At 34.4% G+C, this 27,512-nt stretch overlaps 1 protein-coding gene and 2 long non-coding RNA genes across 4 annotated transcripts; 1 reads left to right on the forward strand and 2 right to left on the reverse strand.

Moving 5' to 3' along the window:
* Positions 1-1,352: 1,352 nt before the first annotated feature.
* ZnT77C (Zinc transporter 77C) lies at positions 1,353-20,617 on the reverse strand. 2 transcript variants are annotated; one of them, XM_089704502.1, is made up of 8 exons: positions 20,362-20,617; positions 8,214-8,402; positions 6,687-6,939; positions 6,363-6,473; positions 5,569-5,691; positions 3,549-3,724; positions 2,952-3,051; positions 1,353-2,546 (listed from the first exon to the last, which is right to left on the reverse strand). In XM_089704502.1, exons 2-8 carry the CDS (start codon positions 8,400-8,402, stop codon positions 2,419-2,421), a joined length of 1,080 nt encoding a protein of 359 aa, XP_089560628.1. In that variant the 5' UTR covers positions 20,362-20,617; the 3' UTR covers positions 1,353-2,418. The 2 variants fall into 2 exon arrangements, with proteins under 2 accessions (XP_089560628.1, XP_089560627.1); XM_089704501.1 differs by having other exon boundaries at positions 8,214-8,405; positions 20,362-20,613.
* Positions 20,618-22,436: 1,819 nt separating this feature from the next.
* Positions 22,437-24,544, reverse strand: LOC149482383 (uncharacterized). Its single transcript, XR_016316716.1, has 3 exons — positions 23,971-24,544; positions 23,783-23,844; positions 22,437-23,544 (listed from the first exon to the last, which is right to left on the reverse strand). It is a non-coding gene; the product is annotated as an uncharacterized LOC149482383 (long non-coding RNA).
* A 1,537-nt stretch (positions 24,545-26,081) lies between these two features.
* On the forward strand, positions 26,082-26,816 carry LOC149482384 (uncharacterized). Its single transcript, XR_016316701.1, has 2 exons — positions 26,082-26,241; positions 26,554-26,816. It is a non-coding gene; the product is annotated as an uncharacterized LOC149482384 (long non-coding RNA).
* The last annotated feature ends 696 nt before the right edge of the window (positions 26,817-27,512 follow it).

Consider the following 27,512-nt stretch of genomic DNA (forward strand, 5'->3'; position numbering starts at 1 on the left):
GACGTAGGGGAAAGGGGCCTAAAGTGGGCACAGAGCCTAAAGAGGGCACTCAGTATAGTATCGGAATTTTAAATAATGGCGCGCGCGCGACTCGTGAGCACGATCCCCACACCCCTCCCACCTCGCGGCAGTCGTTGGATTCGCTTGCGAGCACGCATTTACAAGCTGCAACAAATAAATGTTTTTCGACGATTTTTGAAAAATATTGCAAGGTATGTAATATGTGTTCTTTTTATTTTGGTGTTTACAATCCTTTAACCAAAATTCGTTAGTTATTAAGTGGTGATCTGGCCATATTTTGGTTCCATAAAAATCCACGTGTCTAAAAATTTTGAGGTAGAATTTCGTCTGAACCTTTCAAATGTCGAAAAAGGCAAAGCGGGCAGGGTAAAGCGGGCACGCGCCCGCTTTGCCCCGTCCGCTAAAATGTTACATTCTTTTGTTAATTTGCTTTTTCCTTTCAGCTTATGACCGGCGTAAATATAAGCGTAAAACTTCACAAGCCTCATGGCAATGCTCAACTATGCAGCAAACAAAACGAGAAGTGCAAGAGTTAGGAAAACCTGTCAAAAAAGTAACTACTAAATATGGGATTCCAAGAACGACATTGCAGACATCTTAAATTGGGTTCGTGTAATGTAAAGCTTGGTAGGTTTCCTACTTACTGTCTTTTCTACGGAACAAGAAATGGAGCTTTTGGAATACGTATTCCACATGGACTCTTTATTTTACGGGCTGTCTAAACAAGAATTTTTGGAACTTGTGTACCTACCTATTACATTATTTTAGAATTTATAAAAAAATATATATATGAAATAATTGTATCGCTTATTAGAGACTAAATAATGATAGACTGTAAACAGGGCGTTATTTTTTTAAATATTATTTCAGATATATCTGGAAATATTGTACCTAAAAGTTTAAAGCTCCTAAGTTCCTTTGTTTCATATATTCATTTAAAAATAATTGTATGACTGTTTGAAATACATAACTTATAAAATATTTTTGTGTCTTTTACTCTATTTATTATTGTATATATTATTTGTGGCTGTATATTTTGAAATCTACTGTTTAAATCCAGGCCTGCCCGCTTTACCCAACTACTGCCCGTTTTGCCCTAAACGAAAGCCCGCTTTAGGCCTCCCCTTCGGGCAAAGCGGGCAATCGTAGGCTTTTAGTAATCTGTTAATAATTATTATATACTTTAACTTTTGACAAATTTAACCACTTAGCATTCAAAAGTATTTATTAATGAAACTTTTGGCAAAAAAATAAATGGATTAACTTCTTTTCAAACTTCATTTTTTTTAATTTTCCCGTAAGGTGCCCCCTTTGGGCCCATCTCCCCTACATTTCTGTAGCCATATCTGTCATTACCCCCACAACAGACTAATATTATCTCGTTTAAAATAAGGTTCACATTCTATGTGTAACCGGCAAGATTAAAAGGTATCGAACAGAGGAACACATTATTTGAGCAATAACTAATATAAAAATCTACCCCAAAAAGCATAACACATTTGGGTCGAGAGACAATATTGCAATGAACGCTTTATACAATGTTTAATCAGCGATCCATACTGCCTTCATTATCTCTAGTAATATGAAAGGCCATTGTAAAGTTGATTTAACAATGAGTTCATTTGTGATCACACAATGGATCATTTCTTCGCATTCAATTAAATGTTTCAATGACATGCACATAAGAACATAATATGTCATTGAGTGCTTACTGCTTCCTAAGTTTCTATACTTACTTTCTTTTATGAGTACAAAGCATGTCAATTTACTACCTATTTTGTACATTCGAGAAACTTGTTAGAAATGCAAGCCGGTCGGTAAGAAAAGTGGAAACAAATAGATTACTACATATTTATAGAATGTCTTTGCGCAATAGTCGTATGGTTTCTTTGGTTGTACTATTGATACGTTTTATGTTAAAATACATCTTAATTTATTTATTTATATACAAATACGCATTTTTAATGCTTATTCAAAAATATAGATACCCTGTTTACAAAGTGTTTTGTAAAGAGCTTAAATATTTTGTATCTTTGTCTTTACTAATCATAGTCGACCTAAATAATTTAGGTAGCATTTAAAATATTGGTATAAGGTTTATGCCACTTCTTAAATTGAGTATTGAAAAACTCCAATCAAAATTTAACAAAGTATATTCCTGCAATATTTTTCCTTAATAAATGTAGATCAGCTACGGAAGATGGACCTCTTATATTACAGTAATTAACACCAAAAAATCTCGAATAAAGATTTTAACATTAAATTTTAGACACATATGTATTGCGGCAAAACGTACGGATATTCCCATACTGTGCAGCACTTTAGCCATTTTCATATTCAATACACAGTATAACAGCCTGGTTCAGATAACAGTCGCTATTGTAAGCAATAATTGAGTTAAATGCGAGTAATGGATGGTTTCCGCGGCGCGGCGCAGCACCTCGGCGCGCAGCACTCTTTCGCGCAAGGGCACGGGCAAGACGCGTTCGCTAGTTCTACTAGGAGCTTCTTTTCTTCTACTGAACCTATGAGAAAATAGTTTATTTAGATTGTGATTTGGATCAACAAGAATGATAGGCAAAGGTTCTATACAGTTTTATTTAGATCAACAGCAAATATGGTTTTTTGTGTGAAAGTCGAAGTAAAAGATAGGATAATCGGATCGATGCATTCAAGAGAATTGCTTTGTTGAGAGTAATAGCGGGAGTCTCATGCGTTGTGATTTGTTACGCATTGTGTTGTGTTTGAGTATATATTTAACTTCCTGAGTTATAAAATATACATTAGGTAATCGTAACAATGCCCGTAGCTTAGCAAACTGTAACTATATTATATTACCTATACGTGAGTTATAAGGGGACTATATTTTTTTTCTTATGTAAAAAGGTGTAGATAGACAATTTAAAAATAATGTGTGATTGAATATTTACCAGTGATGGCCGCAAGCGTGAACTCTGGCTGCAGGGTCACGAGACCGATGCCGTGACGTTTGAACACGTCACAGACTAGACTAGAACTCTTCAGGAAATCCTGTTAGAATATTAAAAATTGTCAATCACTTATGTGGAAAATGGAACACGAGTTTAGAATTGCTATTATTTTACCTATTTATTTCAGTGATACGATCTTTATAAAAAATCCATTCTTATCATATCAAATGATCAGATAGGTATTTAGAAATTTATCAATGCAGGAGATTTAATAGAATTATTATATCGGTACGCACCCAGTTTTTTTCGCGATTCACACTAATTTTAGTAACCGGATAAAAACTAGTTGATCATCTGGCTAAAAGTAATCTGCACTATAATATCCGACGGATCGAAATTAGTTTTTAGAAGGATTTAAAATATACCGGCATAATAGTCATAATATTATTGGTCTAAAAGAAGAATATTTTCAAATTAGCTTTTACGAGAGAGATTAAAAAGTAAAAACATAGTATAATAGTAACAATACTGGTAATAGTATAAGTATAGGTATAGCTAAAGTAAGAATATTTTGAAGGAACTAGAACTACACCATACCTCTTCAGTATTATACGACACATGCGCAGTAGCAACCAGCTGGTCCCGATGCAGCTGCCACACATGCAGTTCATGTATAGCCAGTACTCCTGGCACCTGGAGGGCAGCCGTTCGCAGATCACACGCCCCCAGGCCTTCGGGGACTGTCTGCAGCAGTACCAGCCCAGCGGAACGCACTGGGAGAAACATATTTTGTTAAAATCGGATACTCTATCCAATGGCTCTTTTATTTTATCAGAGACTTCATTGCAACACAAAGACCGATAAACTCATAGGTTTTAGGTAATTTCTTATGGTTTTATTTCTGTATTGAAAATTGAAAATAACGTCTATTTTTAATTGTCTAAATTTTATATTTTTACAATATGTTTACTCTAGAAGTTATAAGAATATTTCTTACCTACTTGTAAATTGGAGATGAAATCATAGATATATATGTACTATACAATAACTGTTCAGTCGGTATTTTTAATATTAGTGATAATAAATGTTATAAATTAAAATTATCCTTGACCTAGTTGTTGAGTCTTTTCAACCAAAACTTATATTTATTTTAGTTACATTGAAGTCTATTCCGCACTAATTTACGCATTTTTCTGCTCCTAAACTTTGGTATTCTTATCGATAAGCAATTATTTTTAGCCAATAGAGTAGATAATATATCAATCGAGTAGATATAATATAAATATTCAATTATTTTATTTATTCATATTTATAGCGTTTAAAGTTTAAAGATTCTTATTATTACGAAACTAGAAGTGGTCAGATCATTTTTAATGTTACACTTTGTTGTGACATCTTTTTGTTACAAGTTATAAATAGACCGAGACGATTACTGACCATTCAACAGACGATTAGTCTCTTATTATTTTATACAACATAAAAACGTTATTAATCTCCGTTGCAATGAATCAAATAAATACGAAAAAATATACAGCCCAAAGTAATAACCTGCTGGGATATAAATCACTGTCTGTTAACCGTAAATAAAAAGATGAAGATATTTTTCAAAATAAAAGTATACGCAACTTATCGGTAATGTCAATGAACCCTCAGAGAATATTTATCCACTCTAACAATGAATAGCATTAAAAAACTATGCATAGAAAATAAGTGGGTACGCAGGAATGTTGCATTTGACCTACATATTTATATGACGTTATCTATTTCTATAAAAAAACGAATCTGCCAAAGTAAGGCCAAAGTTGGTATATATTTTGTTTTATATGAATTAATTTATTAACATAAATGTTATATTTCATCTATCTTTTATTTTTGTGATGCAGATCTAGCGCTACGTTCCTCATACATGATACCTACTTACATTATTTTTTAAATCTATACTAATTATAAAGCTGAAAAGTTTGTTTGAACGCGCTAATCTCAGGAACTGGCCCGATTTGAAAAATTATTTCGGTGTTAGATAGCCCATTTATCGGGGAAGGTTATAGACCATACATATCATCACCCTAAGACCATCAGGAGTGGAGTAATGCGGGTGAAACCGCGGAGCACAGCTAGTTATACAGAAAAACTTGATAAAAATACTGTCCCGTACAAACTAGTTACGCTTTGCTGGTGCACAATGACATCATTTTAATTAAACGAAGACATTTGTTACATACACACATGTAAGAACATTACATTACAACTATATTATCAATTTCAACCTTTTCCACGATATAAGTTTTTCCAGTAAAATTATTAGATAATGGTTAAATGTAGGAGGGTTTACACAATAGAAAGTCAGAAAAAATATGTTGCATAACAATTATTATAGGTATACCCACATCCGTCGTGAATACAATATGAGTATTTAATAATATGCAAACTTTGAACTAGGAATAATAGTTGTAAAACAAGTGTACCTACTAATATCAAAATAAATACACATAACAGCAGTTTTTGCAAAAAAATTAAGAAAAGGCAAAGATCTCATCATGATCGGGATTCCCCGTATCTATCGCTTTATCGTTGTATAAAAATAATAGCCAAACTTGTCATGTTTTTTAATACTTACTGAAAGGATAGTTAAAAATAACAAGCAGAATGGCTGCGCACGCAGATAGGCCTGGATCAGCTATTCCTGCGGCACTTGCTTCCCATTCCAATGTTAATCCGGCTCCCATCACGAACAAACTGCCTGTACAAGAAAACTTATTATAAAGTAAAAGATTTGGATAAATTATTACAATACATTTCAATATTAATAGGATCTGAAGTTGAAGGATTTAGTCTGGATAAGTAACTACATAGACTAAGCTTTCTTTATCAGAAGATTGTTATTCAATTCAGAAAAAGATAGAAGTTTTACAATGTTAAAGATAATTTATTGTAATATATTATGTATTTTATTTTCGAGCATATAGTTCCATAATTGTTTTTGTATCTACCTAAATCTAATAAGTGTAGTAAATTTTAATAATCTTGAATGTAATGCTTTACCATAACGGCTCTGCATCTCGAAATAACTAGAATTAGTATTTGATATTATTGCGAATTAAACGTAGCGTATAAATATTTATATTTAGCTACGTTTATTATGCATGCATAGAATGATTGAACCATGTGGAATAAATTTAGCTGATAGGTTGGGTTCATATTTGTAAGAAGCAGAAGTGTTTATTTTTAATATTTAGTATGTACCTATAAACTAATTTCGGATGAAATTTCATTTTAAATAATAAATTAGCTTATTAGTTCAATAGATTACTCGTAAATATTATTTTAAAGTTAGAAGTAAGGCTATCATTACAGTTAAGTAAAGTATATTTTGCAATTTAGAATATAACCATTTATACTATGATAGCTTACTGGCAATATCAATAGGAGCATGAGCAAGGACTGGTTCCCTTGAACCTGACTTCAGAACGACTCCACCACCTTCCGTGACGCTTAATCTTCGACTGTAACTCAGTTCACGCCCTGTGATAAAAAATAGAGTTAAAAATTTATGTTTTTTATCAAATGGTATAAATAAAAGTGAAGTTATTTTAGTTGTAGTATTTGCAGTATAAATTATAATATAGGTGTACTTGATTGGCAGTCCAATAATTTTTTCAATACTTAAATGCAGTCAGATTAATGAGATGATCGTAGAACAATTTGATAATATTAATATCATAGGATCGTGCTTACCTGCCAGCAACATATAATTGATGGCGTTCAACAGCAGTCCGATGACACCAGCTCCCAATATCACACGTGGGTATCTCGGTGGCTGGACATGTGAGGAATGCACTCCAAGTTGTAGTGCATTCACCACTAATGCTAGCGCGAAAGACGCGAAGAGCACGTGCACAGAGAGCCTGCCGAGGACCTCGATTCGCGCCCATCCGAATGTGTTGCGTAGTCTGCCTTCACGACCCGCGCCTTCGTCGGCTCGCTCGTACTGTTTCCAAAAAGATTTTCATAAAAAATGTTGCTTGTAAAAATATTTTTTTATATTTGTTTATTTTTTTACATACACATTCTTTGATTTGCTATTATTATTTTATTTGTATAGGTTAAAAGTCTGTGCGTCCAGAAAGTAGAAATCACGTTGAACTTTTCGTTTCTTAACATACGAGTATATTTATATTTTAAAATTAGTCACATTATTTTTAATTTTTTATATTATAAATAAAAGATATCATTTTTATTTTTTACCTTCAAGATATCGTAATCGAGTGTAAAATCGATTAGGGAAGATTGTTTATAATGTAATTTATTAAAAGAATTTAACAAAATCATTTATGATAATAGTCTTGTAATGATAGTTAAATAATGATAAGAATTTAATAATATAGACCCTAAAAATAAATAATCTTAACAATAATTATTTTGATAATGCTATTTGTTGTTAATTTGGTGTATTTACGAAATTTGTATTTAATTTAAGTCCAAAGATTATTATTATTTCAGTGTGTACATAATCAAATTCCTTTTAAACAATAAAAAATGTTTGGCTTTCTTATATTAATGATTTATTTGATAATATAATAATTTATAACTGTCGAAAAAGCTCAAAAAAAAAATTGCGAAAAGATCTCATTTTTCGAGTTTATCAAATGTATATGTATATTCGGCATTATTTTTAACTGTTATTTGGCTTTACTCCTTGAGACTACATTCAGAGGGATCTCTGTAATGGAATTTGTTATTGTATCTATCCTATACAGCTTGTCCCCCCGTCGGTATTCTAAGCTCAATGTATAGTTTTGCATACGCTGAGTACGTAAAAAATACTTATCAAATTCCAGATGCATTTTTTTCAAATATGTAGATGAATTCTTAAAACTCTTTGTGTACACCTCTAACAAGCCACCCGCACGTGAGCTATCGTTTAAGATTATGTTTAAATAGACAAAATGCTCACATTAGCGAAGCATTATAATATGCTGGCTGCGCGAAGCTAGAGAAGAAAACATGAATGTTAAGGAAAAATTTAGCAAAAAAATGTTGTGTAATTTAGTTGTTTAAGTATTTTTTACGTGATCATTGTATGCAAAATTACAAATCCCTTCGCGCATAGTATACCGATAGTGGGACACCCTGTATACGTTTATCCATATCTCGCCGTTCACTTTATTAAAATAAATGTAAAAGAGATGGTGCTTTTTCTTATAAATTACACACATCGTTTTATATCTTTGCCTTTCAATAGTCGTGTATTTTATATCTTACCTTATAAGCCAGTAAAGTAGTGATGAGGCCAATCAGCCGACACAAGGAGTGGCAGGCGTCAACCAGCAGTGTGGGGGAATGGGTCACGTGTGCTGCAAACAGCCGGCCACTGAATCCGATCACAGCAAGCAGGAGCGCCAGCAGCGAGCGTGGAGGCGGCAGCCATTGTAACCACTCCTTCATAGCCATCTTCTGGTGGTAAAGATAATGAAACATATTTAATGTTGTCTTTGGCATTTTTATTTAGTAACGACATAATGTATGGTTCAGTAGATAGTGATAACTAGAAATTGGGATCTGTGCGAAAATTATGCGTTTAGGTTAAACGTTATTTTTTATAATAATTATCTTCGATTTTTTCCCAGCATCCAAAGAGTAAGAAAAAAAAGATCCTATATCATGTTTTCTCATATAACTACATGAGAAGTTTGTTGGGCATGTCTGGGTACAGGTATTTCGTTTTATCATTTTTTTTTCAAATTAGCTCAAGTTCAATGCATGACACATCGTTTGATGACAATAGCGTATTAGTGTGGACTTAGTGTGGACAATAATGTCTGCTAAGTATTGAGATCATGGTATTGTTCTGAAATAACACGCTAATGATAACGATTCTCGGGAGCTCGAGCGATATTCCAATGAAAAGCGTTTATTTTCTTTGACTAGCCTTAACCCGTAGTGACACTACCGTATACTAATCGACTATTTCCATGCAAAATAGCCAATCTTCCCTAATTAAGAAGGAAGAATTACATAGACAAACTTACGGTAATTACTAAACTAATTAATAATGGAATTACAAACAAGTCTTCTGTTTATACAGCTCTATCAAATATTTATGAAATAAACAATTAATTTACGGGGCATAACGATATCATGATATTTCTCTATTATTCGAAACCTTTTGTTGTTGATCAGTTATGATTCATAGAATCCATAACACAATAAAAGAATCATAAAACTTGGAATAGTGTCATCAATTATATAATTAGTCGATTGTATAATAGAATTTCATCATTATGCCTTACACATTGTCTATGGGGAACACGGATTGCCAAATTGATCGTCCTTATATGGGTTGCCCTGACGATTGTAGAATTTATTAACGTTACGTTTTTGTGACCTAGATTTCATATTTTACATATTATATGAGTGTTTATTAATACGATTTAAGTAAGGTTTCGTTATTTAATTACAAATGAGGATTGTTGTTTCCTTTTGGACGTTGGAAGATGTTCAACCGACACGAACGCGAACGTTCCAAAAGTAGGTACCTAAGCTATGAATTGAAATTTCCTTTCAATTCATAGCTTACTTTTTTAGATCCCAAAGTGTTCTTGAGGGAATCAAAGTATAAAATTATGAGACAGAAGATTTAACGAGTCAAACAGAGATCTAATCTAATGGGTAGCCAAATCAATGTATTGTAAATTGTATGAAAAAATAGTATAATACATGAAACTCTAGCTCTAGTCTCTATACACTAAATTTAATTAAAAACATAGACCGTGTTAATCAGGTAATGAAGTTTTCTAGCGAACAAGATAAATAGGCGCAAAAACAAAAAGTGTGAAATTATGCTTTTTAGAGGGCGCCATAAATAATTAAGTGTGACGTGAGATTAGAAGTCCGCTCAATAGGATTTTAATGAAGTCTCGTATATAATATTTTAAGACAGACGTATAATAAATATACTCGTAATTATAAGTATTAACAATAAAGGCGTTTGAAAACCAATGTTGTGCTTTTAATAATTTTGAATCGATAACGCATATCTGATGGAATTAATATATAGTTTTGAAGCAATATTTATTTTTAACTAAAGTACTATCAATATTGGTAATAACGCATATTTTAATTTGTTGTAATTTTAAACCATGAAATGAATTTTTATTTATAGACATTTGTCTAAAAATAAAAATAAATTCTAACATATTGCTCTATGATAGAGCGAGGCGCGGATTCAAATCTCACGATCGCGGTGTAATTTTATGATTAGTTGAATTGTTTTAATAGTTACACGAGTAAAATATTGTAGGTAGGTTATGTATTATCCATTTTTATATCAGCGTTTCATAAATATTAGTGCGCATTACGGAAGAGCCAGTCATGTCGTAATAGTCAATCTCCGGCAATTGAAGGCATATACGACTGTGTGTTGCTGCTTATGTGAATCATACAGATTACGGAGGTCAGTGTTAGACAAAAACTTTTTATTCTTTTCACAAAATAAAACATGATATAACTATATGTCGTAAACGTGGGAGAATAATCAGGAACATTTTTGCAACACTTTAGAATATAATATCAGAAAAGATAAGTTGGGAAGCGATAAAAAGATTCTATTGATAAATCAATATCTATATCAAAATATTGCAAATTTGCGAAACATGAGCGGGGTTTGAATAGAATGCTATTAAGGTATTTTTTTAAACCATTTACTATTATTATACCGGTCTAGGATACTTTTTTATACTTTTTCCGATATCGATCGATATATAAATATCGATCCGATATATAAATATAGTGTAAAATTAAAAAAAAGCTTATTCCAAAACCATTTAACGTTTATAAATATTACCATATGAATCATTATTAATTATAATTAGTATAGCTAGTTACTAGTTATTATAGTGGTATTTATTGAATGTCTTATATATCAACAGGAGGTTTCAGGAGCAATATAAAATTAATCGATTCTCTATCGATTTTCGAATCAAATCGAGCAAAGACAGGATAAGCAGCTACTAGCTAGTTATGTGTAGTGTCCCAAAAAGGTTTTATTCAATAGTCTTTTGGTCGAATGTACATTGTACATACATTATTCATATTGTGGAGGACTCTGAAGGACCTTACTGAGATGACTAGATAAGATGATAATATGTAGGTTACACAGTACCTAACGTGAGGAAATCAATTGTTCTTATTGTTGTAGAATATAACATCATGTTATTTCTATATATTTATTGCCTATACTTTAACCGCAGTAAATTTTAAAATATCGAAAGGTACTTGGTCCATGATTAGATAAATTTTGTGGTTCTAAACTGTTGCGGTATGTTTTATGTTATCATTATTCACGCAATAGTAAACGAATGTATACAAAATTCTTGTTCAAGGGTGACACAAATCCAAACTATTTTCTACATCATAAACAGTTTTTCTCGCTGTACGTAAAGTAGGTGAATTGTCGATAAATAGATTTGTCCTCATTTTATATATTTTGTTTTCTGTTTGTTTGCAGGATGTTTATATTACAAACTACCTTATAATTAAACAAAAAATGTGTATTGCTATTTTATTGTTATTGTTGTATTGTTATTAGTTGTATATTTATGTGGCCAACTCTTTTGAAATACTGACTGAGATGTACCTTGAATATATTTAAAATTTCCTTTATCAAAAATAATTCATTTAGCAAAAATAAACCGTGGAATAACATCTACAAATTTAAACATGGCTTATCAAAATACAGGAAGTGTCACACCTTAGTCCAATAGTGCCTAAGGATATCTTTAATAATAATCACATAATATTTACAGCTACCGCTACTATTTATTTATGTTATCTTCTGATATTTACACTATTGCCGACATTGGGCATACAATTTTGTTTAAACATGGACTACAGATATTCAGTTACACGGTTAACAATTACAAGAAAATTTAAAGTACATTATTTATACTATACCTATTCCCTCTACCAATTATCTCTACCTACATATATATACAAATTTAAGAAACATTATCAACAGTTTTATTAGATAATAGAAGTAGGTAGTAAGTATGTATTATTTTATACTTATTTTTGTATATTATTTTTGTTCATTTAATTGATGGCATAAAGAAGGACAACATATACCTATCGGCTATCTACAAGGTGCATTTATTTGTAATAAAAATATTATTATTTCACTTTTATGTGTGAAACTGTGAATTTTAATGTACTTTAATCATATTGTCCTTTACCTTTATCTTGAGAATATTAACATTATCTTTATATGACTAACTTTGCAAATACCAAAATAAATCTGGTATACATATGATGTTCATTGTAAGCTAGCTGGTATTTTATTCATCGTGTTAACTTTTAACGATTTTAACCTCCAAGTCGGATCTAAATTCTAATCTTATTTTAAGAAAAAGGCGTTGTGACATTCCTATACGTTGATATGATAATATATTACACTCTAATAAGAAATATTTTCAGACTATTCGTGCGTTCTTATATTGTATTGCTTCCCTCGAGTAAAAATAGATATATGAAAAGAACAAGCCACAAAATGATTTATTTAGTACCAATTTACCTGCTTATTCTGGGCCTGAACAAACCTTCTTTTGACAATAATAAAAAAAACGAAATTTTATTAAAATGAGTTAATGTAGTTTCAGAGCTAATCTCGAATATCAGGTACATATTGTAATAACAGATTTTTAACGAAGGTTAGTAGGTGATAGGAAGGTAGTTAATATTCATAAAAAATGACCTATTTGGTTATTCAGTATAATAATGTTGGTAATCCATAATGTCTACGCCAGGCCAATCCATACATTCTTTCGCGTTTATGAAAAGTAGGAACTACCGAACTAGGAAGTAACAGTAGGATTATTTATAATTTATATAGGTACTTTAGCTTCAAATTAGGTACATACAGGTAAACATACCTAAGACCTTAGTGTGTTGAAAGTGACGTAGGTTATGATAATTGAACCATTTTTATCAAGAAAACGCAAAACTTATAAAAAAGAGGCCATGAGTCAATTAATTAATGTTAAAATTATTCTGACGCGTTGACGGTTTAATTACAAATGTCATGCCTATACTGAAAATAAGTAAACAGCATACAGCTGGGTCTTATAATTATAAGGTTAATGCAGTTATTCTGCTTCGGTAGGCTCTATGTCTATGGCATACAGTCAATTCATAATAAGTGAAGTCCCGTGTCCCCTAGTGGGGTAAGGGGCAGATACATTATCCATACATCTGTTTCACTGATCGATTTTCTTTAGGGACAAGTAGGTGACCAGCCTTCTGTGTCCTGCCATACCAAGACATTTTTTTTTCTTCGTCTCCACCGGGAATCGAACCCAGGATCCCTCGGTTCTACGCTCACGCGTCAACCACTGTACCAAAGAGGCGGTCGATATCAATTCATAATATTATATTGCTTTTAATCTTCTTCTTCAATTAGGTAACTAACTAAAATGTTTCTTCAAAGACATTAAAAAAAAAATTATTGCACTAATAATATTTTTTTAAACAAGCGTCGAAGTGTATAATTATTGAATATTAGAATACATTTATTCAGCCCGTCTCTACAATTTATCGGTACAAATTACCCCAGAACTGCATATATGTATAATTTACAATACGACCAACGTAACTTGGCGGGCCTGAACATAGCCTCTACGAACTTTTGCGCATGTACACTCGTAAAAAAAAGTGTTATAGGCATTTATTTCTTTTAAACTGAAATTCGAATAAAAATTTCCTTATACAGAGACCAAGTACAAATAAAATAAATATCAAAACGCTATGAGACATAAAGCAATAAAAATAACCTAATGAATTCAGGATTCACTCAGCAACTCTTAAAAAAACTTTGTCAACATTTTTTACGCCTTCTTCTTTTTCTTTTTTAAAATACTGCGTTAAATCGAATATTATTTTTCTCGCCTGGCGATTTAAAACCATATTATGCTTTGGTGGCATCTTTGTTCCCGAATAATACAAAATTCCAAGTAGAATATTCCAAATTATTACTAAAACAAACTTAAACACGAACAAATTTAAACTTAACACTCAACAATATAATAATATTGATGTTTTGCATTAAAACAAAACATGTATTATGTGTCGAATAAAACACACAGCGTTGGTGAAGAAAGCTGTCTATGAATCCTATATATCTCTATGAAAAAGGGTCACCTTACCGAATATCGATGGATTTTTCACCTCACTAGCAAGAGCGCGTCCCTAGTATGTCATCTGTCATCGCCAATTTGACATCACCTTTGAAGCGCTGTCATCTGCCTCTGCCGGCATAGCATCTTCATCAGCAAGCAGTAAACTGCAACGCTGTGTGTTTTATTCGACACATAATACATGTTTTGTTTTAATGCAAAACATCAATATTATGTGTCTTTCTAAAACACACAGCGTTGGTGAAGATGTGTTTGATATCTGCTGGTGAAGAAAGACATACAAACGCTATGTTGAAAATAAATTATCTTGTTAATATTGTAATACCTAAGAGTATTAACAACTTAAATTTCATTCCTTTCAGAATGTTAAATGAACCTCTTGTATTGTAAAATAAAGTTATATTTTAAATTCTAAAAACAATACAAGGGGGTTATGTAGCAACAACAAAAATTGTTTTTCTTTCATGTAAGAACTAACCATATATCCTCTAAATTTTAAATTATTCTCCTCAGATAATCATAAGCCAATACTAATGAACTAAGTCTTAGAACCTAAGAACTGATTAATTATTTCTCTGTATCTTTGAAACAAATCAAAGTTCAAATAATAAGATAAAAATAACATTTTAAAAATTATAACTCAAATTAAGATCAATGTCATCAAGGATAAACAATGGAGCCTCTAAGGCTAAATACTACAGTAAATAACATCTGTATATAAAATAACTATAATAACCAATGTTAACACAACTGTACCTTAAGCATTAAGCATGTTTGTTACACATTGATCGTTACTATGATCTTAAATTAATTACACTGAATAAAATAATTCATTAAACAGTTTAAGGTTACCTTAAAGTAAACCAGACTCACTGGCACTGGCTAAATTGACTGATTGACAGTAAAACTTTATAAAGGCCTGTATGGTCTTTCCATTGCCTCAACGGGTAGGTGCTCTTACCACCTTCTTAAAGCCACTGCTGGACAGGGCTGCTACGTTTACTGTCTTTAAGATCTGGAAGGACCTTATCTAGTCAGAGATAAAGGTTTGTGTTGCAAGCTTTAAGGGTCCGCCCCTTTATAGACAAGAATCAATTATCTACTTTTACGACTGAAAAGTAGTCCTTTGTTACTTGAACCATCCTTTCCACATGGGTCACTGGGCATATTTATGTGTTTGGGTGTCCTCACAACCGACCACCTGATGGATAATGTGTTGTTGTATCCATTTTATATCCAAATTTAGGTCAGGTTATAATCTTCTTTTGCTGTGATAAAAAACTTTATTTTGAGATCTTCAGAAGTCATGTTCATGTCATGAGCTTCTCGGTCTGACCCCAATAATAGCATAAAAGCTCCTGAGGGAACAGGGTCAGCTTGCTTATTATAGACTTAAGCTAATTAAATAGAATCTCTGTGTACTAGATTACAAGGATTTTTTTATTTTTTTTTATTAGCATTGCATTCTTTGCATTATGGAAGTCACCTTCTGCTTGGAGGATCATATGTTGGCACTGTGGGGGGGCACCACAACCTAACTGCCCTTTCTCCTTTGTTTTACAATGGGCTGTTTCCTCCCCCCCCCCCTTTTTCTGACTGAGCAGTTGGGGGATAAGGCCATTCACCAATGGTCTGAGTGCTCATGACTTCAGGGTTAATAAACATCTATAACCATAATAGTCTTAAGTCTCTTTCGTAGAATAACCCTAAGCCATCTTTAGGCGCTTGACGCCGAGTTGCGGAGAAATGTCCGTATTATTATTATTTATTATATTAACCATAAGCCACCCTTGGGTGCTATGTATCTGCCCAGGTCCCGGGGTGCGAGGTGCGCTAGTACACTTGTAGGATTACCCTTGGAAAGGAATAATTCAGTCTAGGCGTCAGCTCCATCAACGACTGCAGATGTCGCAAAATTCGGAGCGGGCTATGGCAAATACGCCTTGGCACTAAAGCACTCCTTTGGGTAGCGACATGGTCCATATCAGGAGCTTCCGAAATATATTTCCTGTTGTACAAGGTAGGAGAAGCCACTCCGGTACAGGTTGATTTCTTGAGCGGCAATCTAAACCAAAAGCCATTTAGGCGTCCTGGAAGCGTGCCAAGAGTTATCCTAATTTCTCAGCTAGGTAAAGTTACTCAGTTGTGAGAGCTGAGGGAGTTAGCAACCTTTGTATTTTGATTTTTACCTGATTGCTAGCTTGGGCTAAAGGATGTGCGCCCATTTCAATTTGCTCAGAAGCAATAAAGAATTGCTTACCTATGTATACTACATATAACTCAGAAATTTTTGTGCCAAGTCCTTTGCTTCCCTCTCCACTTCTCTGACAGGTAAGTACTGTTCAGATGTCCTACTCAGCCCGCATCCGCGGCATCTGAAGTTAGGAAGTGAGAAACTTGTTCTTTACAAAGACATTTCTGTTTATGTTTCTTTTCCACAACTCTTAAGTCTTGTATAGCATGTAGAGGGATAAAGCCTTTCTCTCTTGGTCTGCTGTGAGCGAGACTCTAGAGAAATACCTGGAGGCGACAACTGTACAGTCTGCCACCTCTCAGTGTTAGATGTATAGAACTGTCTGCAACTCTTTATTAGGGCAAGACATGATTACTGTCTACAACAGTATGCTTTATCTTTGAGGCTTCTAGGACTGGCAATAACACAGACATATTTTCTAAAGTGTCATCCATGAGGCACAAGTATCTAGATTTACAATGTACATTTTGTAATTGATGTGCCAAACCTGTTTTCCAAAATCTCTATGGTCTCCGCGACCTGAGAAGTTAAATTGGAACAATCCTTGAAGACAAAAAGATAATTGTCTAACTAGAAAGGTGTGGCCCAATCTGTGGCTTAACTAAAATCTCCATGGTCTCCGAGACCTCTGAAGTTAAATTAGAATAATCCAGGTAGTTTAACTAAATGGGCAGTCTGGAAGAGATCACTGATAAGCGATAAGGTCACCTTATGTGCTATGTATGTTTCCTTTTCTTTTAATATTATGATATGATTATAAAATTTGTAACGGTACATAAAACTGTTAAATAAATAAATCAGAAGGCTGTGACCCTTCTTGTGACAATCAAGCTTTACCAATATCTTCATGGTCTCCGCGACCTGTGAAGTTAAATTGGAATAGTTCTGGTAGACCAAAAGATAATTGTTTAACTAAACCAGAAGGTAATGGACTTTATGTGGCTGTAATGCCAATCAAGCTTTTCCAAAATCTTCACAGTCTACAGGACCTGTGAAGTTAATTTTGTATTGGTCTTAGTAGACCAAAAGTTAATAGTTTAAATAAAACAGAAAGCGGGCACCTTCAGCCTGTAGGGTCTCCGCGACCCATTTGAAATGGCTGCCATATGCGGGCAGAAAATAGGCCAATGATAACTGATTGTACAAGTCAATTCTGGCTTTATAAAAATTTAATTACCGTTATAACCTGTGATATGTATCAAAATTACCTGGTTAATACCTAGATGTCTCAGGATGAATATCAACCTGGCGGAGCCATCAGCTTTTATTGCCAGAAGCATTTCTGAATGTAAGTATGGCATATATTTTTCTGGAATTTTCTAAACCATTTCCTTCAGCATCACTAACCATACTAATCATGACTGAGGACACCTTTCTTCAACATATTTTCAGTACATATCTTTGTAGAAGATACAAATAAAAAATACAAAGATCTTGGTCACTTTACCGTTGATATTATAGAATTGTTATCACACCTGAGTGTGTTAATTCTAAGGCAAGCTCTTTCACTTAAGTAAGAAAGGAATTAGAAAAACATCAGTATCATCGGTAACATTATAACTAAGAAAGATATCATTCAACTGTTCGGGGATATGGTAAATATGGGTCCTTGATGATGACAATGTATATAAACATATCTACATCTCCTAATATGCAATGTCTATTTCTTATGATTTTTCAATACTTATTCAAATAAGTACCCATAGAATCAAAGCTTATTCTGGTATCAATTGACTATGAAAACATGCTCTTTATGTTAAGAATTATTTACCATAAACTAGGTAATCTCAACTTGTAGTAATCAGTACCTCATACTGAAAATTGTGTGAGACCATTGTTCACATTATACATTCTATATCATATCTTAAGTAATGTAAAATCTATATGTGACATGTTTGATACATGATAGATATTGAACTTATATTATAATAGTTAATTAACAATTTCTTCTCTTTAGAATATTGTGATAGACAGGTTTTGTACCTATCTAAAATATAAGTACCTCTTAATTGTCTTGAATTAATTGTGTAGTAGTGGGCACTAAGTAGTAGGTACTCACTTTTGTTGAGGTAGTTACAATTGAATGGTCAAAGTGATTGAGATACCTCACTACCTGCTGCTGGGGCTCGTTAGTCATAGGGAATCACGGTCGATTCCATAAACCTAAGTACCTTCTACCTAGGTAGCCTAACGATCTCTCACAATTCTGGTTAAAAGCAATACTTGACACAGTAACCAATGTGCCTGTGTATGATAAATAAACCCGATGATAATATAGCGATCTCACTATAGGCATGCATTGTGTTTTATTATTAATTACCTACATCTAAATATTGATGTATTTGTGTCAAATACTGTGAAAATATGTATGCCACGTGTTGCATGGAATTCTATGCACGAGTCCGGACATGTTATGACAAGTCTGATTGTACTTACGGAATTTCTCGTCTCCCGGTCTCTTGGGCAGTGACGAACCATTGCTTCTCTCGTCCTCCGAGGACGAAAAAGAGTTCCCGCCACTATTATACATACCAAAGCACCGGTTTTCGAATTTTCTTCCGACAACGTGGTCTTTTGTGTTTCGTATTGGAACTAATTCCGTTCCTAAACCAATTACTACTAAAATTTAACGCTTTATGTGTTTTATTAAGGTAAAAGTAACTTAATCTGATCACTTTTACTAGAGATAAATACTAATTATATTCTGCGCGATGTTATTGCGCACGAATTCATAAACGCTATGCCGGCAGAGGCAGATGACAGCGCTTCAAAGGTGATGTCAAATTGGCGATGACAGATGACATACTAGGGACGCGCTCTTGCTAGTGAGGTGAAAAATCCATCGATATTCGGTAAGGTGACCCTTTTTCATAGAGATATATAGGATTCATAGACAGCTTTCTTCACCAACGCTGTGTGTTTTAGAAAGACACATAATAACAAATAATAACGATCATTCAACGAAAACTTTTGTAACCGCCTGTACTCAAGACAGAGATAGCGACACGAACACGACACCAATGTTAACGTGTGACTGAGATACATAATTGCGTACCGAGAATTGCCGAATATGCACGAAGCTATACGACGTAAACATAAAGGGATGTCCACTATGCGTGTCTGAGGATATTGATTAATCGATTTTTTTTTCAAATCGATTGAAATTGAATTGTGAAATATATTTATATTTAATTTTATAATAGGTTTCAAATATTCTCAATCAGTCCTTTTGTAGTGGTCGTTTATAAATAAATGATATTTAACTAAATCATGTCTTACAACCATGAAAATAAAATGTTATTAGCTTTTTTTTGCTATTAAACTCGAAATCTCTTTTACTAACGACAAAATTCAATAAGTTTGTAAAGCTATTTCGTTCAGTATCTCATATAAACAAAAATCAATAAATTTCAAATCGATAAAAATCGATTGCGATATTCGTTCGAATAAAGGGATGATTGTGTTTACATAGAGTCAATCCCTAGCCTAGATCTCCGCCCCGCGCACGCCGCCTCATGCCACCATTTCGTTCCTAAAAAACGTTCGTGCGCAGCCTTCTGCGCGAAGTTCAGGCCCGCCAAGTTACGTTGGCCGTAGTGTACTATCGCATAAACTTTTTTATATCGATTATATTGGCTGGTTTGTTGTCATAAATCAACATCTAACGAATGTTTCGTAATAAAGAGGAAAAGAAAGTTCTAATAAGAGAGTACCTACGGTGAGTGAAATTGAAGCTAAAGAGCCGGTAACGGTTGGATGCGCACGTTGATCTCCCAAAGGCCCGTCGAGATAATGTTTGCGTACTATGGTATTTCGGTTAATAGTAAATTTATAGAAGCAATTGTAAACATTGAGCAGCAATAACTCGTTCTAAAAAGAACAGGTCATCGACTCGTCAGCATCCTACGCAAAACTGTAAACTATTCCTCCTTAATTAAACTAGGTATTATGTGCAAAATTGTGCACTTACCTCTACAATCGAAGGTTCCGCTTCTATTAAAACAAACAGTTTAAAGTAAAAGCAATGTTCGTCATGGCACAGTTTACTAAACACGGGTCGGCAGTCAGGCACATATCAATTGTATTGTTTATATTTTGACGTATCGTTGTTGCGGCTTCGGTGCGGCCGCGACGGGGTGCTGCGCCGGCGTCGCTCACGGCACTGGCGGCTGCGCGCGGGCACTCCGCACTCCGCGTTATCGACAAGCCTCTCGACGATAAGCGAACTATCGGACTTGTTAACTTCTCTTGCAAACTTATTGCAAACAACCCATAACGTGCAATTGATGTTTGCACCAATCTACAATGTAATGTTACAGAAACTCAGGTCAAAGCCCTGTAGGTACGAGATGTGCCAGCTGATACACGTGCTGCTTGGCAATAAATAGTCTTAAAATATCAACTTGGTGTAAATGTAGGTACATTATGTATTGAAATATACATTTTCATTTCATATACATAATTTATCAGTAAATTAATTGATATTTACACGGATTTGCATATTGTCTACTCTGCCTTAACATAATAAACATTTTCATAAAAATGCAAAAATTTGTTTTCCTATTTTTTCCACAGCACGTGCGGGATAACGTATAGGAAAACGAATCGCTATCGGGTCACGGTCGAACGTCGTTATTTTAGCGGCTCGGTGCGCGGCGCCCGCGCATTGCTGACCGAAATATCGTTATTCGTTAGAGTGTTAACATTGTTTACGAAATTTTTATCTTTGGTGTTATAAGATCAATATTCAAGTATTCTAATAATTTAAACAAGATTAATACAAAATTCATAGTAACAATAAATTCCGATACCGCTTTCAATGTAAAAGAATTAAAAGTATATCGGCATGGTCTGTTTGATAAAGTTTTTGCCTTTAATTTTAACGAGTTTCTCTCGTTCTTTCTTTTTCAATACCTCCTTTTCAATTTAATCAATATTGAAATAGCGCGATTACAGTGAAACTGAAAGTAAAGTAACAAACAGCGATAGAGATTCAATTAAGTACCTATAGGTATTTTAATTAAAACGTCCATTTTATCTCGCTTTTTATTTATAATGGCATTAATATACTGTGTGTTACGTATTGTGTCATTAATACATACATATTGTATAAAGCTAGTTATTGAATAATTAGGGCACGTGTAAGTATCTACTTATAATCTAAAGCCGTGCCAATTACGTTGTTTTCGATAGCAATAACGAAACGCAATATTCTCAAGAGTGTTTCATAGAGATCTACTTTATATTATAGGTCCTTGATTTTAAGAAAAGTCTGTCGAAAGCCGAAAGCGGTTTCTATTCTATCCAACTAGACAAAGATTTTTTTTATAGAGTAGGATTTTGCGGTTAATTCCTTTCTATGTTATTACATTATGAGACTTATTAATTTTAATGTGGTATAGGTTAGGTTTAAGGGTTTCAAGAGCAGTCTGAATAAACGTTTTTTTAGCCCCAGTATAACCTATTTAATGATTGCCATCTTGATCTGATTGATCGTAGGGCATTTTTTCAGCAATTCAGAGCTTCAATTAACAAAAATAATTTCTGTTGTTCATAATTATTTTTAAAATCCCAAATGAAGGCTAAATATCTTATAAACGTTGCATAGGTCATAGATATTATTGGAGGCCGTAATTTAATGATAAAAATTATCATTTTACGTTGTTGAATATACCTACTTAAGACGATACACAAAAAAAAAATCCACTGCTTGGCGGGCGGAGTCTAATAGCTCGCTATCGCGAACGCGGGTGTGCGCGAAGTCATTCTTGCATACTCGCCGCGCTGCCGCTGGCCGACTCGGGACAAACATGTATGGAGTCGTCATACAGTTATAATATTGTTACACATATATTTAATTGTTGATTTATTGGTTTTATTTTCTTGCTTATAAACACAAAATTATCTTCTTTTTAACAACTACTTAGACATTATTAATAATTATTAATTATTATTACATATTTCGTAATGTTTACTTTATTACAAAATAATACAGGTTATAAATAATCTTTAAAATAACAAAAAATATTGTTACTCTGATAAAATGAAATGGTACCTAATTACGCGGACTACTGAATTGATTTAGATAGAATTTGATGCTGACGTAGATATTACATCATGCCCAGAAATGAAAGGTACTATTTCTGAAAGAAGTTATAAACCCTAATTCTTCTCAGTCAAAGTCAAGAGTGGAAGATATCGCTAATACAGTAAAAGTGATGCGAAACTTTGGATGTTAATTTGTATATTTTTTTGTTAGTTGTTACTTAATCACGTCAAGACTACATTACCAATTTTGATAAAATATAGCTAATTGCCTGGATTTACACATAGGATACTTTTTATCCGAACTGAACACTTCTGTGGGATAAAACAGGATTCACGATATAACCTAATTCCACGCGGGCAAAGCCGCGGTCGGAATGATATTTTTTTAAATAAAAAAATTGTTTAAAAAAAACACAAAATATATTGACGCATGTAAGTATTTATTTTTTGCACTCTATTATAATTGTAATTATTCATTACAAATAATCAAAATAAAATAGCCAGAACAAAGTTAGGCCCTGGTAGGATAGGTAGACAGGTACAGCAATGTGAGACGAACACTGGCTTATTTATACCAATAATAATGTATTATAAACATTAAATTAAGTTTACTTTCTAACAACAAAAATACATAATATTAGCTAATGTGAAAACGAATCAACCAATCATCCCACAACAATGAAATGTGCACACAAATATTCATCCAAATCGGTTCATGTGATTAGGAGGAGTGACTGCAGCGCCATCCTCCGGGCCCAATTGTGTTTCCAGATCACCCAGGAACTCAATTTAATATACTTACACAAAATTTTTCGAAATGAAAACTCACATTACTATGTAAATATGAATATAAACCGGTTTTAGTACTAAGCAATTTCCCGCACAGGTGTAGTAAGGAGAAATGAAATAAATACATATCAACATCAAATTCTTTATACAACATACTTATCTACCACCTACTAAGAAATTCTTGAAATTTTTTCGTATTTTTTTAAAATATAATACTACTCCAACGAGCTCCTGTTCCATAATTCCATATTACGTCCACCATACTTCCACTAAGTTCACCATGATTTTTTATTTCTTTGCACTTTGTTGCTTTTTGCTAAAAATGGAATCATGCGATAAAACCAGTAGAGCGTTGATAACATACATTTTTGACTGAATAAAGGTACTTATAGTGCCACAAACTTATCTGACCCGGTGACAGTGTCACTGATGTCGCTTTCTTTCATATAAACAAAATATTCCGTATGAAAAGTCTGTGAAAATGTGACATTTCAAAATGGCGGCACGTAGTTCCAGTTTTTGCCACCGGGTCAGATAAGTTTGTGGCACTATACGAAGGAGTGGGTTCACATTGTGAACAATCAGTGGGTTTATTTTCCTTCTGGATTCCGGATTTCTCAAAAGATTATTTATGCTATAAATGAAAAAATCTTACACATTCGTTATGTACTTAAAACAGGGGTACATATCAAACATCGTCTATAATACAATTATCATCAAATTTAAAATAAAACCAACTTACTTCATTAATTTGTTCCAATTGTAAGCATTCTTTTTCCTCCAACCTTTATGTTTCTTCTTCTTATTTTCTTTATTGTCCCCATTTGTCTCATTTTGTCTTATCGTGTTGTCACCCTTTTTTACGATTGCGCAAGCGACACAAGTTCCCCGTGTGACGGCCGTAGCGGGAATGACTCGTGCAGCGATCGGGGTAGGAAGGTACAGGGCGGCTCTCGCTATATTGGCTGGTCAGGCGCTAATTTCAAGTATTTCTTGTTTATTTCAAAACCATCGCATATTTCAAAATTCTAACACGGTAGACGTATAGGTTGTATATTTTATAGTTAATATCCAAAAAGTCGTAACTTTACGTTTGTTATTTTGAAGATGCCAGAGATTAAAAAAAAATAACAATGAGAACTTTGTATTTTTTTTCTATCGAGAAAATATCATGGAATCATGTTTCTAAAACGGTAGACGTATTGTGTTACTATTGAACTTTCTTGTCAAGAATTTTCATCACGACAACTTTAATAATATAAAAATTACGAAGGTTTAAAAAGGGCCGTAAATGTTAGAAAAATTAATTCATCACCTTAATATACTAAAAGATAAATCATACTGTGTTGCTATGCGTTAGATTAGGCGAAGGTTTGACTTTTTTGGTAGAAATACTTTTTTGTCATAAATCATAGAGATAGTATGTACTACTAGAGGGGTTATTCCAAACAAAAACATTGCGCGCGGCCGATGTGGTGGGGTACGTGTGGAACGAGCGAGGCGTGGCTTCAAGTTCAAAGATTAAGCAATGCGTGCAGATGCGACACATTGTGCAATCTGTTTACTCGGTACTATCTGGTGGTACTGATACTAGGGAATTAATAAAACGAGGATTTTATATTAAACTATGTATTTTAATTTCCTTTAAATAATATCAATTTAGTAAGCTTTTGTCGTTTTGTGTAGTAATCAATAGTTTTATCAGTTTTTGCTTCATGATGTAATCGAATTTTGGAGTATTGGTTTATAATAGCCCTAATTAAATGGATACGATGATTCAATGTTGATGGCGTTTACGTATAAGAAACTCACATTTTGAAAAATCTCACGTGAGATTCGAGGATGGGGGAGGGGTTGAATAAATTCTCACGACATCTCACCAGGGGGGGAGGGAGGTAACGGTCCAGGCCTTGTCGCGGCGGAGGGGCTCAGTAGCTCAGAGTTATGGCCCTCTGAGTGAAGCGAAATTGGACCAGCGAGGGGCTGAACGGCTGGTTTAGAGTCGGGGAGATTCGACCGGCCCGACGGCCAGGGCTAGGTGTGGCCCAGCGGCCGCTGTGTGCGGCGTGGGATGGCGGCCAGAGGTCGTGGCTTGGCGGACCCCGTGTCCACTGGGCAAAGGTGGCGCTGAACGGCGGTTGGGGTTGGAAAGCCTCGACTGACCCGACGGCAGAGGTCCTGTTTGTGGGCCAGAGAGGAGCCGGCTTTTATGCGGCGGTGGATGGCGGCCAGAGGTCGCGGCGCGGCGGGCTCGCTGGTTTAGCAAGCCACGCCGTGCAGCGGAGGGCGGGATCCCGACGCGTCATTTTGATGACGCGCGGAGACTCCTGCAGAGAGGTGTGGGGCGGCGGCCGCTGTAAAACGGCCGTCTGCCAACTCGTAATCCGGTCCGTGGGGCCGGACCGAGGGCCGCCACCTCTGGTGAGGTGGGGGCTGCGAGGTAATCTCTATAAAAGTGCGCCGAAGGGTCCCCCGACGTGTATTTCACACATCGGAGGACCTTCCGGCGTGCACCCTCCGGCCGGACGGTGATGGGGTCGGGGGTTCGGGGGAACGCGGATGATGGAGCGGGGAAAAATCCATTGTCTGCGCGTTGGTGGCGTAAGCCTTCGTTCCAGCAGCCACCAGCGAGGGGGGGTTCTAGTGGTGGGCCTGGAAACGGGCATCTGCTGGGCGGGACACGCGGTAGAGTCGTAACCGTTCCCGCAGTTCCGTCCAAAGCAGCGCGATGGAACAGAGTGGGGTTTTAGTCGGTAGGAATCCGACATAACCACGGCTCCATCCCCGGGAGCCGGGGGTATCTAAGAAGATTTCCCCACTATAAAAAAAAAAAAAAAAAAAAAAAGGGGGGGAGGGAGGTGCAGAAAATTTTAAAAAACACCTCACGTAATTTATGGACGCCCCCTTACTCGATCACAATTTTTGTAACGAATGTGAAAGACGAAACAATAAATACGCAAAGCGGCTTTTACTATAAACGGAACTACATTTAAAAATATACTTTATTTATTGAGTTATAAGGTTGCTTCCATTCTGTTTATTTACATTCTCAAAAACATCAATCGCCGCAGAGGTGGCTTGCGACAAAGGCGGCTTGTGTCAAAGGCCTCGGCGATATCATTTAAGAACATAATATTATGTACTTTAGGCAAACTTGTAATAAGATCTATTTTACTTTCTTATTATTCCATTTGACAAGGATATTGGGTAAGATACCTATTGGAATAATTTTATTATTATGTATGTACTTATTAAATCCGCGAATAAAAAAAATTTTTAGTCGTGAATATAGAAATTGGGTCGCATTTTTTTAATCCGCGAATAGTGAAAACACGAATAAAGGAAGCGCGATTAAGGAACTTTTACTGTATTAGTTTCTGTGAATGTTGTGTTTATTTGTAATTTTTGTGCATAATAATTTATAAATCCTATTGGAACAACTGTTGATTAACCTTTTTTTAATAAATAAAAATAGGTAAATAAATAAATATTACTTAATATAACCTACCGTTTTACTTTGCGTAGTCGGGTAAAAGTATAAATATTTAGGTACTACACCACGGTAATCTTTCCTAGTATATATACATAGTTAAAAAAATCCAGTTACATTTTTTTAACAGACTCATCGATAGTGTCACGTCTGTGCTGTTAGTCTATGAAAAATGGCGCGAAACGCAGAACGCGTGGTGATTTTTCGCAAAATGATAACAATATTAGTAAAATGCATGACTTACTCATAATAAGGAAACTTACTGGTGAAAAGTCACTCCTCGGGCTTTGTTTGTATTATGGGAACTTGTAAAACAATATCTAAGCAAACACGAAGGCATTTTGAACAGAGCAATAACACGTGTTGACGCGGCAAGCGGGGGGCACAGTCCGACACAGACTAAAGAGACTTGTGATTCTTACCTCTAGCTCGTGTTAAAGAGAGTGTAGTAGCGATCGCCTCTCTAGTACGTAGTACATACTATCTCTATGTCATAAATAGGTAATTCTTTCACAAATGAGTGACATTCATCAGTCGTGGGTTGACAAAATTTATAAGATTAAAGTACAAATAATATTTATTTTAAAACATAATGCTCAGATCAGGCTGTAATTCAAATCCTTTACCAGGTCAGTACAAATAAACTTTGCCTGTAATAAATAAACTGATATATGCATCTTTTTACAGATTCTTAAATCGAGCTAAACTTCTTTAGAATTCAAATATTATTAATGTTAGGTATAAACCTTAGTATAAACAAATTTCAATAATGTTTCATGCAAAGTTCTTATTTA

Source organism: Colias philodice, chromosome 15, assembly GCF_061535455.1.
Source record: "Colias philodice isolate Cphi_HAF_F1 chromosome 15, ilColPhil1 Martin Lab GWU primary, whole genome shotgun sequence".
Taxonomy (NCBI): Eukaryota; Metazoa; Arthropoda; class Insecta; order Lepidoptera; family Pieridae; genus Colias; species Colias philodice.

Coding starts and splice junctions, on each gene's coding strand:
- ZnT77C (XM_089704502.1), bottom strand. CDS start 8,402: ATGGCTATGAAGGAGTGGTTACAATGGCTGCCGCCTCCACGCTCGCTG. Junction 6,474..6,686: donor CAATTATATGTTGCTGGCAG/GTAAGCACGATC, acceptor TTTTTATCACAG/GGCGTGAACTGAGTTACAGT. Junction 2,547..2,951: donor CACGCTTGCGGCCATCACTG/GTAAATATTCAA, acceptor ATTTTCTCATAG/GTTCAGTAGAAGAAAAGAAG.